The sequence below is a fragment of the Acyrthosiphon pisum genome, chromosome A2, assembly GCF_005508785.2.
Source record: "Acyrthosiphon pisum isolate AL4f chromosome A2, pea_aphid_22Mar2018_4r6ur, whole genome shotgun sequence".
In the NCBI taxonomy this organism is placed as follows: Eukaryota; Metazoa; Arthropoda; class Insecta; order Hemiptera; family Aphididae; genus Acyrthosiphon; species Acyrthosiphon pisum.
Window position 1 is genome coordinate 92,674,488 of NC_042495.1, and position 17,949 is coordinate 92,692,436.

A 17,949-nucleotide genomic window follows, 5' to 3' on the forward strand; every position below is an offset into this window, starting at 1 on the left:
TCTTTTAGAAAGTTGGAGCAATATGATACTTTAAAGAGGTCATTTTTCGATGTTCTCAATAGTGATTTAATGCCACGGGAAAAACCACCGACAAATTACGAAAAACCGCTAAAAAACGGGATTTTCATTTCTAACGTTTTGTTTATCACCATAGAAACGAATAAAAAATTATAATATTATAATATTAATTCAACTTACAGGCCATAATAAATAATGACAATATAAAATATCCAGACTGACAAACCGTCTCCGCTCAGAATCGTTTTTCTTATTCAATGAAATTATATCATTGAATTCGAGCTAAATACAATCCATTATACATTGACCCACTTGTACCCTACTGTACAGCAAAGATACTACAGTCACTTACCCGCTTTTTTAAGTTTTGTACTCTTTTGAACGACATCATACATTTTTGGTTTCATATTCCGTGCAGAATATTATTGGGAGTATTATGATTTATAAAAATCAAATTTCGGACAAGAACCTGGTGGACCAACATGTCTGGACTATTGATTTTTAACGACTTAAAATTATGTAAAAAAATATTTTAAAAAACGTAAGTAATTTAAAATTTTTGAAATAATGAGTGTCTTATACGTTAAACCTGTTCATCCGATAGCTGTATAGAAATATGATATATCTATATGATCTATCTATGATTTACTTATTGGTGTAGGTAAAAATAATTATATAATAATTAATATTATAATATCGACATAAATATTGTTTATTAAATATTATTAAATATTGTTCAATAAAATATTATTATTATTATTTACTACATTTGTGTATGGCTAGATATTAGTAGGAGGTACACTATCTACAATCGTTTATGTTAATGACGCGTGATTATACTGATTATTTATAAGTATTCCAAAGTACAAATAAAGATGTTTAATTATAGGGAGTTAGGTAGGTAATTGGTAAGTATATAAGTTAGAAACTTGGTACCGAATCCGCCACTCGAATTTTTTTTCGCTAGACATTTATTGGTCATTAAACCTATAGGATTTATTGTCAACATTTGTACATCAACTATAATATAATGGTATCTATTTCTTTTTTTACTGCGCTTGACTACATACCTATTATGTACTTTTGAATTTTATACTTACGATTTGTTATATTCTCTACATAAACATGTTATATTTTAAGTTAAATACGTATCAACAGTATATACTAATATAAACTAATATTAAAAAAATACAATTTTAGGTAAAAAATAAAATCGCTATGCTAGATGTATCAGAACTATTGAGACCAGAGCCAGCATTTGCATCCAAACCTATTGGACGATACAGGGACTATGACATAGACCACGAGGATCCTATTAAGGAAAGAGTGAGGATCACATACACAGAGATGCATACGAATCAAACAGTAGATTACGTAAAAAGTAAGTCTAAATAAATTATTAGCCTTTCTGCCTTTAGTATAACTGTATAAGTAGTAGTAAAATCACTTAACCTCAAATTTAATGATGGTTTCTGGTAGTAAATTGGATCTAGTTAGTACTTCCGGAGGGCAAAAGTAAAATATTCCCAGTCGGTGCTTTCGAAACTACGAAACAACGAGAATATTTACTCAATAATTTTGACAAATCGATTATTATTTTTAATTTACATAGGTACCTAGCTGTGGCATAAGTGCATAACCATTAAGTTCAAAAGTTCCACATAAGTTATATTATTACAACAGAAATGTTAAAATATCAAGAATACATAATTAATAATTATATTTTTTACAGACATTTTAATTTTCAAGTTCAAAACTTAACTAAATAGGATATTTAAACAAAAATAGTTATTAATTATTATGTTGTTTATAAAATAATTCTAATTCAATAATTGATGTTAATCATAGGGTACATTTTGCCATTACGTATGTATTGTTATTTTCTATATATACGTGATGTGTGTTGTAATCTATAATTCCATTTTTAACAATATTGAGACTTATTTTTAAAAAAAAACTATTCTTTTGAATTTTTGTTTTAATACGTCAATATTTTCAGAAAAATTATCTGCAAATTAATTTGTAAAAGAAGGGAGGTGGGTATGATTTTAAAAACAGTATTTTTTATCTCTATACTCTATAAGACACTAATTATGTAGTAAAAAAAATCTCAAGAATTATAAAATATAATTATGGCCTTTAGGTAGGTACTTATATTTAAATACCAAAAAACTGATTTTGAATAACTCCATAATTAAAGAAAGGCTTAGAGTACATTTAATTGTCAGTTGAATTTTAATATTAAATATGAATCATATCTTAGGTATGTCTTATTCCCGTTGTTTCAAGCGGCAAGCATAGCATAGCATAGCGTACAATTGTTATGATACGAATTACGAGAATTTTCCCAGTCATCGTAAAACCAAATAAAATATCATAAGATTACCTAATTACTGATTTCAGATTTGTACATATGGGAACCAATTTGTACACTTAATAGTTTATTTGATATTTTGACCAATGACCCGGGAACTAATTTCGTACCTATTTATTATCAAGAACTAAAGTGGATATGTTACCTTACTTAACCTATCTGTTTAATAGGTACATTAATTATATGACTATATATCCATATATTATTATTTATTATGAATACGTAGCCATAAAAATATATTATTACTGCATAATCATTAATCCATACCCATGTCAAACTAATAGTATACCTAATAGGTATAAGTACAGAGTGTAACAGAAATACCTGACCAATAAAAATAAAAGATTGATAAATACTAGTTAAATCTCACAAAAATTATGAAAATTATATGGATAATAAATAATTTAATGAATATATTATGTACCTATAGGCTATAGGTACGTCAGGAAATTCCCAAAAACATTATTTTGAAAAATGTATTACTTTTAAAACTAATTTACTCGAAAAAAATATAGATAGATATTAAAAAAAAAATTGAAAAATATACTACTTGTCTTGTATTTGACAAATGTTTTACCATCAAACTTTGTCCAAGATTAGATTTAGAAATTGGCTATTTTGAAATTGTTTTTTTATTAATAGAAATTTAGAAGATAATTTTTTTAAATTTATGTCAAATTAATTTTAGTGTCAATACTCTCAGCTCAATAAAATGTTAAATTGTTTTATTTTCCAACACATTTGTAACGAAGAAAAGATGGCTGAATGGTTGTCTTTTGATAAATTTGAGGCGACTATTATGGAAGCATTGGAATCGCTCAACGATTTAGTGGACGAAAGCGATCCCGACGTAAATATTCCCAACATCGTTCACGCATTTCAAACTGCCGAACGTATACGCGCCATTCATCCACACCATGACTGGTTTCATTTGGTTGGTCTGATACACGATTTAGGGAAAGTGAGTAAACAGTACCTAAACGTGCATTTAAATTATTAAGTATTTTGATATCGATTCTAAAAAAATCTAAAGCAGTTATTAGGTATGTGAATGTTCATAACAAAAATTAACTTGTAATACATAGTAGGTACATATACCTACCTATTTTAAATATATAAACAATATAGGTAATTCTATACTCGCCAGGCAATACCTATTGATTTATTTTTATTTGGGTAATTTGTTCACAAACGCATATTTGTTTCCTTTGTACCTATTTAGGTGATGGCTTTCAAAGGTGAACCTCAGTGGAGTGTAGTTGGTGATACATTTCCTGTTGGATGTGCATGGGCGAATTCTATAGTCTACAAAGACACCACGTTTAAAAAGAACCCAGATACGTATGACCCGAGATACAAGTAACTTTACTATTTAATTTATTAAAACGAATCTACAGTCAAATTAATACAATCGTAATTTCAGCACTACATTAGGTATTTATTCAAAAAATTGTGGACTGGACAACATCTTGATGTCTTGGGGACACGATGAATACTTATATAGAGTCTTAGTACACAACAATACAACAATACCCAAAGAAGGACTAAATATGATTAGGTAGGTAATTACTAATTATGTCGATTAATTATTTTCGGTGTATATTTAACTTTTAGGTATTTAATTTGTTTTTTATAATTAATAATATATATTGGATTATAGATTCCATTCGTTTTACCCATGGCACTCTGGTGGTGACTATGATTTTTTATGCTCTGAAAATGATTTGGAAATGAAGAAATGGGTCCTAGAATTTAAGTAAGTAGATATTCTTTAAATTATACTTAAATATTCTATTGAAAAGGTTTCTGTCTTTTTCCATATTGTGCAAGCTAAAGGCACTTAATAAATACTTAATTATGTACTCAGGTACTCTGTGCTAAAGGTATAATATTTGTATAGTAAGTGTTTTAAACATTTATAAAAAAAATAGATAATGTTTATTATATATCATAAATTCAAACTCTAGTGGACACATACAATATAGATAAACCTTCTAATCGATATAAATCAGTAAATTTTAAGTGTGAGAAAAAATGTATTTGAAGCAGAACAAATAATTGTTTATTATGTAATGGTCATGACGTGATCATTTTGCAACAATTAATTAGTTTTTAGTTGTAAGTACCTAATCAGGATCAGGAAATTACTTGTCACTCTGTATTTAATAAAAAAAAGAACCAATTATTATGAAAAACTAATCTTTTTTTTTCTTTTTTTTTTTTTAGTAAATTTGATTTATATACTAAAGGAGGTGACATACCAGATATAAAAGAATTGATGCCATATTATCAAACATTGATTGACAAATACATTCCAGGATTAATTAAGTGGTAAAGGTTAAAAAGTCAAAAAGGTGTTTGCAAAAGTTCAAAAAAAAATATAATAACATTCTAATAATTGTATTTTGTTCTATATACATAATTCAAATTTATAAATGTATATTTTAATAATAAAAATAATAAATGTAACATTATTGTTTTATATATAATTAATATATTTTGTATTAAAATTGTCTGTTCATAAATTGATTGCCTGGCATAGGCATATTAATGGGTACATTTGGATATGGCATTGAAGTAGGTTGGAAATAAAATGAATTGGGGTATCCAGGTTGTGGATATCCTGCTGTTGATTGTTGAATGTTATTGATTGGTGGTCTGAAGGAATTATTACGTCTACTTAGCAATTCAGACATTTTATCTGCTTTAGCCTTACGCATATGCATATCCTTACGCCGCTTCAAGAACTCTTCTAAAAAGCCTTCTAAATCAGTGTTGCCACTTAAAAATTTTTCAGCCAATTTCTAAATTAAAAAAAAAAAAAATGTTTTCAAATATTTTTTTTGGAACTATTTTATGTAATTTATACTTACATCTGATTCTTCTTCAGTTTCACAAGAAGCAGTTTGCAACAAGGCTAATATAGTTTCTGAGGTCATACTACCTTTGTGTTGTTCTAGAAATATAATTTTAATAACTTATTAAAGGATATTCAGCAAAAATAATAATATAAATAGGCAACTATTTATTTAAGTAGTATTTAATAGATTTTAATAGAAGATAAAAAAATAACTAAATTAAAATGTATGAATTTTCAATTTATTTTTAGCTCTTTGATGTATTGAACATTTTTGTTATTTAATAATAATGGATTAATATTACACAGAACATAAATTATGTACAGTGTTATAAAGTATATTTAAGTAGCATTTAATTAAAATTATTTTAACTATGCATTTTTTTACTACCTACATTTTAAATTCTTTAAAGTAAAAATATCTAAGCCTAGTTTAATAAGTAATCATTTTTTTGTGAGAATCACACAATCACATTAATGTAATTATATATGTATTAAACATGTTAAGTATCTCGAGATACTTTGAAATTTAAAATTTAAACTTATAGACCTTTTACTAATAGACCAGCCCTCTTCATGTTTCTACCAAGTCAAGATAGGTTAAGTGCTTTTAAAATAAGTGCTTTTCGATTACTGAGTTACTTTGTTACGGTAAGAAATATTATATATTCATACTTTATATTTATAATAAGTAAGCTGCATCACTGCACCATGTTGACGCGCGACTATCAATGTATTTGGTATAGGATAGGTCTATAGGTAAAAGGTCTATGATTAAACTAAAAATTTCAGAATATTAACATTATAAATAAATGGACACGATTTTTGAGTTTATCATATATATTTCAATATTAAAAAGTGTGTGTTTCTTAATTTATTTTGTAGCTAGGCTTTTACTTATATGGTAAAATTGAAAATTTGTCTTATTCACAAAATAAAAACAATGTCGCCCATTACTTTGAGTTATTGCAATAAACTATGTATAAATCAATCTATGCTTGTATTATCTACAATAAAAATCAAATCAATTGAAACAAAACATATAGTCAAGGTAGTTGCTTAAAAAAATATTCAACAAAGTGTATACCACAGAAAATGATATAGGTATACTTTTAAGTCCATATTCTCTGACGTCACCTAGTTGAAATTGGTTACCTATAAGTTTGTTACTGGTTGTAAAATGATATTAACAGTATACAAAAGTCATAATTCAATTCAATATTTTTTGACCCGCAAGTGGTACGGTGAACAAAAATTATGCTAATAGTATGGTCCTAGACCACTTAGTTTTGATAATTATATGAAGACCATATTTTTCAATTGTTCTATTGCATTATTTGTAGAAATAATATATTTACAGTGTCAACTTTTATTTGACTATCATTTTTTCGACTCAAATAAGTTTAAAGAAATTAATTAATTTTTTATAGATTTTAAGAAGTAAACCAAAACAAAAAACTGCTGTGATCTATGGGACCAGACCATATCACTTGCGGGTTAAACAAGTTGGGTAAATATAGTTTAAATTTTAATTTTTTATAGGGATTCAAAAATAACAATAAAACAAATCTAAATATATTTTTATTAATCTCAAAAACCTGGTTTGGCATTTAATGTAATGATACACAATATTTAGAAATAAAGTTAAGCTATCACATACCAACTCCTCATAAAACATTGATATTATTTATAGTGCATTTAATAAAAATTTTATTTATTACTGTTAATATAATTATCATGCCAAAAAATTGAGTAAATCAAAATGGAATTATACTGCGCTGAATTGAAATATGATAATAATGATTACATATTACATTATTAAAAATAATAATAGTGAATTAATGTAAAAACTAAAAAGTATTTGTAAGAATGGTGAGACATGTGTTACCTATTTAACTCTTAATTATTTATTATACAATTACCTATCAGCGAACTTGATTAATAAATAACAAATAACCTAATATTGATTAATACTTTTTCTCATTATTTAAATTTGTTTAGTATGAAGAAATTAAAAATAATAAAGATTAAAATTTCTGAGGAGCTAGACGTCTTATAATTGAGCCGGAGAGCCAAATTTCTTATACCTACTAATTCTAGAAACTAGGAAGAACTAACTGTTCCATCTAATATTTGGATAACTAAATGTCCATGAATTAATTTTGTTACGAGGCTAAAACAACCTATATTTTATATTAACACATACTAACATAGTAACATAACATTTTAAAACTCAAAATGTAATTTATCAAGATTAACTATTAATATCAAACTATTGAAAAACTCCTTTCAAAGTTAAGAGATAACTTCATACTTATATGTAATGTGGTTAATTTTCCCTATTTTTGTTTACAAACAAAAAATTATTTGTAAGTAATATTACACTTAATCTGTGATAGAACTCTTTAGTTAAAATAATTTTACTTACTTAAAGTATTTACTTTCTCTGTAACACTTTTATATAGTTTTTCTGCTTCCTCGTACATTTCACATAATCTTTCTTTACCACTAACTAACTCTGGTTCTTTAGTAAGATTAAATTCAGCCAAGGATTGGTTACTTGCTATTAACATTTCTTTTTGGGTATCTATTTCTATGTTCTAAAATTCGTGTTTTTTAAAAATATTAAACGTCATCAAATGATCATTATAGTTATTCTAAATCATAACTACTTACCGGTTTTAGTTCTTTAGCATACACTTCAAACTTACTATCGTCATTTAGTATTTCTTTGAGATCAGAAGCAGTTAAATGAGACATCAGCCCCATTACTGTACTTACAGCTGTTGAACTATTAAACATGATTTACTGAGACATTCGAGTGTAAAATATAAATATTATATACAGATTTCAAATAATGTAAATAAATATATATAAATGAAGATACTACAATTAAGAAGAATAATTCTAGGAGTGAATACAACTATGAATAATGAATAAAAAGAGTAAATCTAAATTCATTAAAAATTATATCCATGAATGACGAAGTATTGAAGAGTGAAGACTGGCTGGGTTGTCAGGCTGATAAAATGATAACAAACATCGGTAAACAAAGTAAAAAAATAACATCTGACCGATTTCAGCCGAATGCAGCGTATTATTTAATATTTATATTATCTAAGCGGACATCCCCGAGCCACGATTGTAATTTGTTAAAAAAATAATGAAGTTTTTATCAAGGACTGTCCAGTCTTCGTGACGACGTACGTAGTTTTAGCCACGATTTAAGATAGATATTATCTTAAATCGTGGTTTTAGCCGACAGTATAATAGTCAACAAAAATTAGATTTAAAATTTTGAAATGAATTCGTTTAGAGACAAAATGAAAATGTTGTCCTTTTGGGCTGTGGCAGATGGCACATAGTTTATAGGTTTATGGACGGCAGTAGTGGCACAGGAATTAAATAACAGATTTACAATGAATATAAATATCTATGAATATATTTGATCATAATATTATCACAAAACTGTGATAATACTACATAACATTTCTATATTATACCCATGGGCCATGGTAAAGTTTACATTTCATAGTAAATTAAGGCCCATGGTAAAGTTTAACTATAGTATATTTAGTAATTAATAGTTTACCAAATTAATGGTCCTAAATTTAAAATTCAATAGTGAATACTCAACATCTATACGCATTGTTACCAATACCGAACCTTTTAATATAATGATTTTTAATACATGTAAAGTAATTTTAAATTCAAGTAAAAGCTTAATTTTTAGATTCAACTCTAATTTCGTACCAAAACACATGCCTGTGCAATCATCGGATGCAAATACTCTTGATCGTTTCATTAAAGAACATAAAAAAATCCTTGTATTGACTGGTAGAGTGTATCATAAATGGTTGATTTAATTATTGTAATGGTATTCATTTATCACAGGTGCAGGAATATCAACTGAAAGTGGTATACCTGATTATCGTTCTGCTGATGTCGGGTTGTACGCAAGAAGTAAAAACCGCCCGGTAATATATCAACAATTTATTAAAAATCCAGAAGTACGTATACGTTATTGGGCTAGAAACTATGTAGGATGGCCTAGATTTTCATCGATGTCACCTAACTATGCACATAAGTTTTTAAAGAATTTGGAAGATAAAAATAAAATTGTTCATATAATTACTCAAAATGTTGATAACTTGCATACAAAAGCAGGAAGTAAAAATGTTCTTGAATTGCACGGAACTGCATATGTTGTACATTGTTTAAAATGTGATTATACAATCGATAGACATAAATTTCAAGATGTTTTGTCAAGTTTAAACCCTCAAGTTTCCATTAAAGAATTGTACAGTGTCAGGCCTGATGGTGATGTTGAACTCACTCCAGTAAGTAAATATTCCATTTTTATTTTCTAATTGCATGCATTAAAACATTTTTTCATTGAGAACATAATAATTGATCTATTGTCGCATATTGTATAGAAGGATTTTTTAAATTATACACTTGTAATACACTTGTGATGCAGTAAATGGAAATTAAAATGTTTGAAAACAAATTATTTATCATTATTTTCTATTGCAGTGTTATTTACTTATTAGTTATTTGTAGTTAAAGCAAATTGTTTGAAAAAAATTTTCTTTTCAAAGCCACAATAAAACTTGACATAAAATTACTAATTATTGTAATTTGTAGCAGATTAAAATTTAAATGGATTATTTGATTCTTTAGTTTATAATAATAACTAAACAAATGCTGTTACAAATTGCATTTAGATTTTTAACATAGCTTATAATTTCAATTATTATAGAAAAAAAGGGATACTTTGTAATTTTTACATAAAAACTTAATGGTCTTAATCTGTAGCAAGCCTTAAAATACATTTGTTTACTTCATGGGATAAAATTATCTCCTGTTGCTATTTTAATTTATAAAGAAAATAGATTATAGGCAATAATCTTTGTTATAATATATTTTTTATAGTTTTTTTATTTATGGTTCAATAGGAAGAAATTGGCGGATTCAAGGTTCCTGAATGTCCAAAATGTCAAGGAAATTTATTAATTCCACGCATTGTTTTTTTCGGAGACAACATTCCAAAAAAACGAGTTCAGAGGGTGAATGATTTTGTGGAAGAATGTGATTCACTCCTGGTTATGGGCTCATCTTTATTTGTATATTCGGGTTATAGAATAGTATTAGGAACAAAATCTGCTAACAAACCTGTTGCTGTGGTAAATATAGGGCCAACTAGGGCTGATGACTGTGTAGATTTTAAAATTGAAGCAAGATTTGGTGAAATATTACCATTGTTAAGTCCTTAATCTATGTTTAAAATTTTATTATTATGACCTTTATGTATTTTTAATAAAAATGTTTTGTTTTTACTTATATCTATTATTTTCAGCCAATAATTAAAAAAAAAAAATTTGGTTCTAAAATGTAAGTGTGTGTATGTGTGTGTGTGTGTGTGTGTGTGTGTGTGCGCACGCGTATGAAGTAGGTATAATTGGTGGAAAACCCCTTAAATACAGACATTTATTATTTTATTTTGACGGGTAAGAACCTTATTTTACAATGTATAATCTATAATTTATCTTATCTGGTATAACTTATAATACTACTACTGGTCTTTTTTACATTTGGCATCACATCTGTCTTTTTTTGATTTGTTGTGAAAATGAAACCATTTTTGTTTCATAGGCTTTGAAAAATAATGTTTTTCAAAATTCAGTGAACATATTATGTGCGTTACATAAAATTATAAAACTTATTATTGAAAACAATAAATTATAAATTTTAGATACCTACACCAGGTATTGTTTGTACTATAGAATTAAGGATGTGGTTACATTACTCATTAGCAGGGCTCGTAAGTTCATGCATCTGCATGTTTTTTTTGCTACACAGGAAAACATGCTAGCTGAGATACAAATCCATTTCATAACAATAGTAATAATAATATGAAGTTTGATAGTGCATGTTTTTGCATGTTTTGGGTGTAAAGGCATATTTGGCATATAGTCGATTTTTTACAGTCGTTAGTGCATATTATTTCATAAAAATATTTGAAATGTTTCTTGTTTCTTATTTACTTTCCTGTTTACAAAATTATAGTGTTTTGATTTATTTTTATTCAGTGAGCGTGTGACTACCTAATGTCCTAGTACCTACATACTTATTTAGATTTTATGCGTTTTACGAAATATCGCGGAAACAGTGTAATCGCTACCACTACCACCCTCCACCATATAAAATGGCAGCTTCTCATCAACCAGCATTTATAATTTTGTACATCGCTACACTCTACAGTATAGTTTTCTTACACTCGCCGATGAGTTTACTCGGATGAGTCGTATGCGTCTATCCATTCAATTTCCTGTTTTAGTGTTTTCATGTGAGGTATAGGTAGGTTACTACTGTACACATTATTCATATTTTATTTTAACAATGCCGAAAGAAAAACAAACAGTTGCGGGCCGTTTGCAAAATTTTGTGGAGGAATTTGAATTTTTTTAAATTTATGGATTAATTCTTATTATTTTAAAACTTTTTCATGATTTTTTTTACATACCTAATGCATATTTTGAGTGCATAATTTAAAAATGTTAGAGCATATAAATGCATATTTTCGAACTTTTTTGTGCATATTTTAATGCATATTTTGACAATTTTTAGTGCATGAACGCATGCTTATTCATGCATTTTTTAGTGCATGAAGTAACGAGCCCTGCTCATTAGTCAATATGATAAGTTATTTGAATTTGTTCACTTGTGAATCATTTGAAGTCCAAAGTCAGTGGCGCCGAACTAATTTTTTTTAGGTGTAGCAATGACAATTACTTATACCCACCTAACTTTTTAATAATTTAAAAATGTGTTTATTGCTATTGTCAATTTAGATTTAATTTGAGAAAATATCTATTAATCTCAAATTACTACACTATTATACATTTTACTACATTTATAACAAATACTATTAATTTAAAGAAACATAATATAGTTATTTTTTTTTTTGACATTGCTGACTTGCAGAAAAAAGTTGCAAACACTATTTTCATCACAGCCAATTGAAATCCATGGGTAAATAACTAGGAAGTTATAGTATAATTTTTTTCAAGACTTCAAACTCCATGGTTATTACTTATTAGCTGGTTTTTACTGTGGAAAATATTTCACACCATTATTTTTAACTTGCAACCACGATTAAAGATATAATCTTTATATTATCTATAATTATATCTTTAATCGTGCTTGCAACTCACTATGTCAGTGAGAGGTTAAAAAATAAATCAAAAATGAACTTTGTTTTTTTGACACTCGGCAACCCCATTCGGTTTGTGTGGGGGCTACGGTTGGTACGCGTTTTTTTATGTGAGGCAGATAGATCGTCACCAAGAACCTGGGTGGTCACTCATCCTGGAGCCTGCTCGACCGCTGCACACATTACTATATTAGTGACTACGTCCAATCACCGCGCTTTTCCAGGTCACCTTACCATCCACGTTAAATTGTATGATATAGTATCTACTATATAGAGTGTAACAGTATAGGTATATGAAAAAAAAAAGAAAATTAAATATATCCATTTATGTTTTGTTATTACATAATAATCGTTAGGGATCAAATGTGTACCGGTTATTAGGTACTTTTTCATTGCTCAACATTTTAAAAACCCAAAATATATAGATCTATTAAAAATTTGATATAGATATACAAATAGTATATTAGTATGTATTAAAGTATTATAATAATTAAAAAATATAAAATCTATCAAAATAGGATAATGAAAAAGTTCAACAAATTAAAGTAAACTATCGGTAGCTGATGCAATTCTTAATTAAGAAAAATAAATCAATAATGGTATGCTAATATTGTAATATTGTAAAATATATCCATTTTTTTGAACTTATAGTACGTGTATAATGTTATAATATGGGTAAGTAGCCCGGGGTATGTACCTATGAAATCAAAAAACTGTGCAATCGGACCAGAAGTTTTAAGTTTTAAATGGGCAATAGCTATATAGTACAAAATATATAATATATAGGGGTCACCAATAAATATTTCTGAAGGTCCACATTAGGAATCTGGAAATTGTTGGCGACCATCAAAATTTTAGAAGTCAATAAAACCCAATAAACAAAAATGATAAATTACAAGACTAAAACCTCCTTTTCGATTTTTTTTTCAATTATTGTCGTTAAATAGTTTTTTTTTACTGAATCAAAAAACTTGAAAATTTACCCATTTCATATTGGAAGTTCAAAAGTAATGAACATATAAAAATTAGACACACATTTTTTTACAAACATTTTAAATTCAAATGTTGACAAAATTCATCATAATCGCGAACATTATCAAATTATTTTGTATTTAAAAATGTGTATAATGTTCAATTTTTATAGCTAAGAACTAAAAGTTCAAAACAGGGTTAAAATATTTATAAATATAAGTTATACATATTTAACTATTGCAAATAATAGGTAACAACTTGGCAACAAAAAACAGCGGTAAAAAGAAAATATTTACACGAAACCAGTTTTGAATTAAATTTATTTTGACCTAGGTATAATACCTAATAACTTATTATTATAGCAAAATTACATTAAAAATACAAGATCTAGGAGTTAGGACGTTACCAAATAGGTATATGATTTTTATTTATTAGATTTACCGAATTCGTTACCAAATATATATTCATTTATTTTTTCCATTATTAAGTTGTGTTTTGTTACTTTTGTATTTATTACCTATGATTTTTTTTCTATTTTTTATTATGTTTGTTTTTATAAAATAAATGTAAGTATATTATATTACCAATATTATTATTGGCGTATTATAAAACCGGACTCGACTAGAAGAATAATATGAGCTCTAATATTTACTACGATAACCATAGGTGGTGTTAGGATTTGAATTTTGAAAGGAATTTAGTCTCGTATCATTTTAAACATAATATAACGAGCCCATGGCTGATGAGCCTTTCGCTGATAAATTAGGTATTTAACTAAAAGCTGTTTTTGAATAAATCAGGCTTTTCAAATCTATCGTAAGTGCACCTATAATTGTACAATTAATTTTAATTAATGCAATTTAAACCACGACCTGCAGTCACATCTTAATTGGTCAACGGAATATCACTTCACGCGTGAAACTAAAAGTACTGAAAGTACTGTGTTGGCAGCTATTTAAAAATAATTCAATTTATTGAAAACATTACTTTGCTTTACTTTAATTTAAACACTAAATATAAATACCAAACTTAAAAAAAGGTAAATGCTTATTGGAAACAATTTACTGTCAAAATATTACATTATAAATAAACTAATTCTATTCGATTAAACAGTGTATCTATAGGCACAATCGTCGTCACTCGTCAACAATATAAACAATACTAGCCAATACAGTATAATACCAATGTTATAATATGCGACATAGTGTTTACTGATTAAACTTCATATAATAATATTATAATAATAATAATGGGGGACGGAGAGGATTAAGGCGTCGGTTCGATGCCGGCCGCGGGTGGCATTTTTCTTTGGGCAAGTCACGGTGTACGGAGAAAGTGCCACTATCCCACCCAGGCATGGCAGATACATACGATATCCGCTAAAAAATCTGCCAAAACCAAAAACACACGTGTTTAAAATTTACAGTACCCTCCCACACAGTAAAAACCACCCAATGGCCTAAGTTTCCACGGGTTTGTTAATAATAAAAAAAAAAATTAATAATAGGCATATAACGTCATTGAAGGTACTTCAGGTTCCACTTGTAGGTATATAGTATATACAATAGTATATTGTGTGGCAAGAGCTGGAAGTGAGCAATTTCAGTCACGGGCGACGTGTGTAGCGAGCCGCAGTCGTGGGCAGCATTTCACTAAAGACTGAAATTGCCTTCCCGCACGAACCACACATACCTATTATTTTTTGTCACGCCTCAGCGTTCATCGATCACGACAAGTCGGCAAAGGCCACTATGCACTATGGACTATAATATGCAGGGATATTCTATGCAACAACCAGACTATTAACTATACGAAAACAATTTCATGAAAGAAAATTGTTTGCTCGTCATTCAGGGAGGTTATAATATGAATATAAGATGTAGCCCACGATGTAGATAACCTAAAGCTTATGTTTTGTAAGGGCCGTGGTATAGTTTTCAGTGTTGCCCCAATAACTTATTCGAGAGGGGGTAAAATTATTTTATCCCCAATGATTTTTTGACAGCATACAGTATACAATTTATGTATAAATTTATCTAGTTAAGTCTCGACACAAATTAATGTGACTTTCTGGTAAGGTTTTCTTTTAACTTTTCTTTGGTAGACAATCGAAAATGTTTTAATTTTCTCAATTTTAATGAATTTTGTTGAAGTTTTAACTTTAGACCCACATTAAAAATAATATACATATTGTGGATCTGTGTTCAACTTGACCGAGAGTAAAAATTATTTATCGACGATATTTAAAACTAAAAATTTTTAAAGCTCAAAAAAAGTCAATATATTTTGAATATCTTGTAGGAAATATCTTGTAAGGAAAATACTCATATATGATATATTATATAAAAATTTTGTTAAAATAAAAAATGTTTACGGTTATTCATTTTTGAGTTACAACAGAAAAACATATTCGATTTTGTCGATAACTGGTTTTGTGTAAAAATTACTTTTATATATTTTGTTAATTTTTTTTTTTTGGTTTTTCAAGACGTTTCTGAAAATTACTGGGAACTTATTTACTTTTGATTTTTTACCCGACAAAGTATCAAATAGACTCACTTTCCTATCAGAAAAGTTGCTGAAGTAGAAATTTGAACCATTTTTACTGTCATAATAGGTGATTGCAGACACAAAATAAAAATAAAATTAAAAGCACAAATCGTTGTAAAATAAAATTCATTCATGTGTTGTAACCTACTATAAAGCACAGCGACACTCACATTTTTTTGTTTTTTGAGTTTATTATACTCGTTACTCGTGTTTACTATGACTAGTGCCAGAAGGCAGAGAAGTGTAGGTACATATAGCCACATAGGTGATACCTAGGTACTACTATAAATACTAAAACGTATAGTATAATATTATTAATAATAATTATATTATATGAGTTGTATAGTTGTGTAGTAATACAATCCAGTGGTGTAGAACTTTGAAAATAGTGGTCAGGTGAAATCAAAATTCAACGGTTACTATTAATGGATTCATCCTTTAGTGCCTTAGTGCTTCAAGTGTCCGCGTTGATCGTATTACAATATTTGATCTAAAGTTAAGCTGCGGAATTCGACCAATAAAATCAGTGGCTTAAGCGTAATTGAAGTGTAATCGACTATTGTAATATGGGCCCTAAGTCTCAGTACGAGGTTGCAATCAGAATTCAGAATTTGTCGCTCAGACTTCCATTCTAACTACTGGTTATGTCACCATTTAGCTTAGGCACACGTTATATTATTAGCTTAGGCGCTCATCCAATCTTTGAACTTAGAAGGTGCCTCTTCGCTGCTCTAGGCCCTATAGATGAACTAAATCGAGAGGTCTATATGACGCCAAAGTTTTGCAACCGGCATGTGTATAATAGAAGTTATTACTTGTCATACTTAAAACTTTAACTGGCAGTTAATTAATAGGCATTTCACACTTGTAAAAAAAAACAAAAATCAGAAACTTTATAAAGCTATAACTTAAAAACTAAAGATTTCAGCGAATTTGTTTTTTGCACTACCGTTCTAAACTCGTTAATATACTTATGTAAGCTCTAAAACAAAAACGTCCCCCGGTAAAGTAGTTTTATACCAAAAAATGCGGTAAGTGATAACTCGAATCTTCCTAGCTGTCGCGATTGTCTCGGGTCAAGTTTTTAGATTAGCTCCTCAACCTGTTCTTAATATACTTTAAAGTTTAAAGTCAAAAAATGGTAGGTACCAAGGTAGGTACACTAAGGAGGCGGGCCCACTAGGAAAATTCCCGGCATCCTGCCGGCCCAATCCGTGGCTGGGTAGGTATGTCAGCAACAATACGAGTTTTGGTTCGGTTAGCACTTATAGCGCATATCACACTCTTCAGGTACATACATTTCCCCAGTCATAATTGTCGTAATTCACCTCATCTATTTTGTCATACATGAAAGTGCGGAGGGAACAGGACACTGGTTAACTAGTGGCAATAGCCGGTGCGTAAAAAGCGCGATGATGATAGGAGGGGGACGGGGTCGAACTTCGTAAATGTTTCGGCGCCCATCGCGATATCGACTGATGACGGTGCACAAATAACTAACAACTACAACAAGGGCCTAAGGGCGTTCGTTATGTTACGCACCTATGTATATTTTATATTATTATGTAATACCTACACTGTTACGTTCGCAGTACTCAGAGTTTCGCCGACATCCGGGCTCCGCCAACAGCGACGCCGCTGTTCTTGACACCCAGCTCGACCAACCTTACAAGTTACGAGCGATGAACCACTCGGTTCCTGACACTACAGGCGAAAGCTTACGCCGCCAGGTTAGCCGATCTCCTGAGGACCATCATCGCATCATCAAACGAGTTTCGGGATGGTTCCAGCGCTCTGCATGCAGTTACTGACCGTTTTGCGTCATCCACCTCACTATACCACACAAAATTGAAAACTATACAATTACGCCTTTACGACCTCAGCGTCAACGAGTCCGTCCATATCGTGGAGATAATCACCTGTCTGCCGTCCATACAAAGATTGAAAGATCTATCAAAAATC

At 28.9% G+C, this 17,949-nt stretch overlaps 3 protein-coding genes across 3 annotated transcripts; 2 read left to right on the plus strand and 1 right to left on the minus strand.

Annotated features, from left to right (window-relative positions):
• Window positions 1-901: 901 nt before the first annotated feature.
• Window positions 902-4,863, plus strand: LOC100159576 (inositol oxygenase). Its single transcript, XM_001950761.5, has 7 exons — window positions 902-1,051; window positions 1,219-1,399; window positions 3,145-3,353; window positions 3,615-3,751; window positions 3,816-3,950; window positions 4,053-4,148; window positions 4,619-4,863. The coding sequence occupies exons 1-7, from the start codon at window positions 1,049-1,051 to the stop codon at window positions 4,725-4,727; spliced, it is 870 nt and encodes a 289-aa protein (XP_001950796.1). The 5' UTR covers window positions 902-1,048; the 3' UTR covers window positions 4,728-4,863.
• On the minus strand, window positions 4,775-8,374 carry LOC100166403 (vacuolar protein sorting-associated protein 37B). Its single transcript, XM_001949812.5, has 4 exons — window positions 7,926-8,374; window positions 7,678-7,849; window positions 5,266-5,348; window positions 4,775-5,196 (listed from the first exon to the last, which is right to left on the minus strand). The coding sequence occupies exons 1-4, from the start codon at window positions 8,049-8,051 to the stop codon at window positions 4,897-4,899; spliced, it is 681 nt and encodes a 226-aa protein (XP_001949847.3). The 5' UTR covers window positions 8,052-8,374; the 3' UTR covers window positions 4,775-4,896.
• Window positions 8,375-8,721: 347 nt separating this feature from the next.
• Window positions 8,722-10,588, plus strand: LOC100168474 (NAD-dependent protein deacetylase Sirt4-like). The gene is given in 3 exon segments (NM_001293348.1): window positions 8,722-9,086; window positions 9,144-9,589; window positions 10,208-10,588. Coding segments are annotated over 3 exon segments (1,002 nt in total). The 5' UTR covers window positions 8,722-8,848; the 3' UTR covers window positions 10,526-10,588.
• Window positions 10,589-17,949: the final 7,361 nt, after the last annotated feature.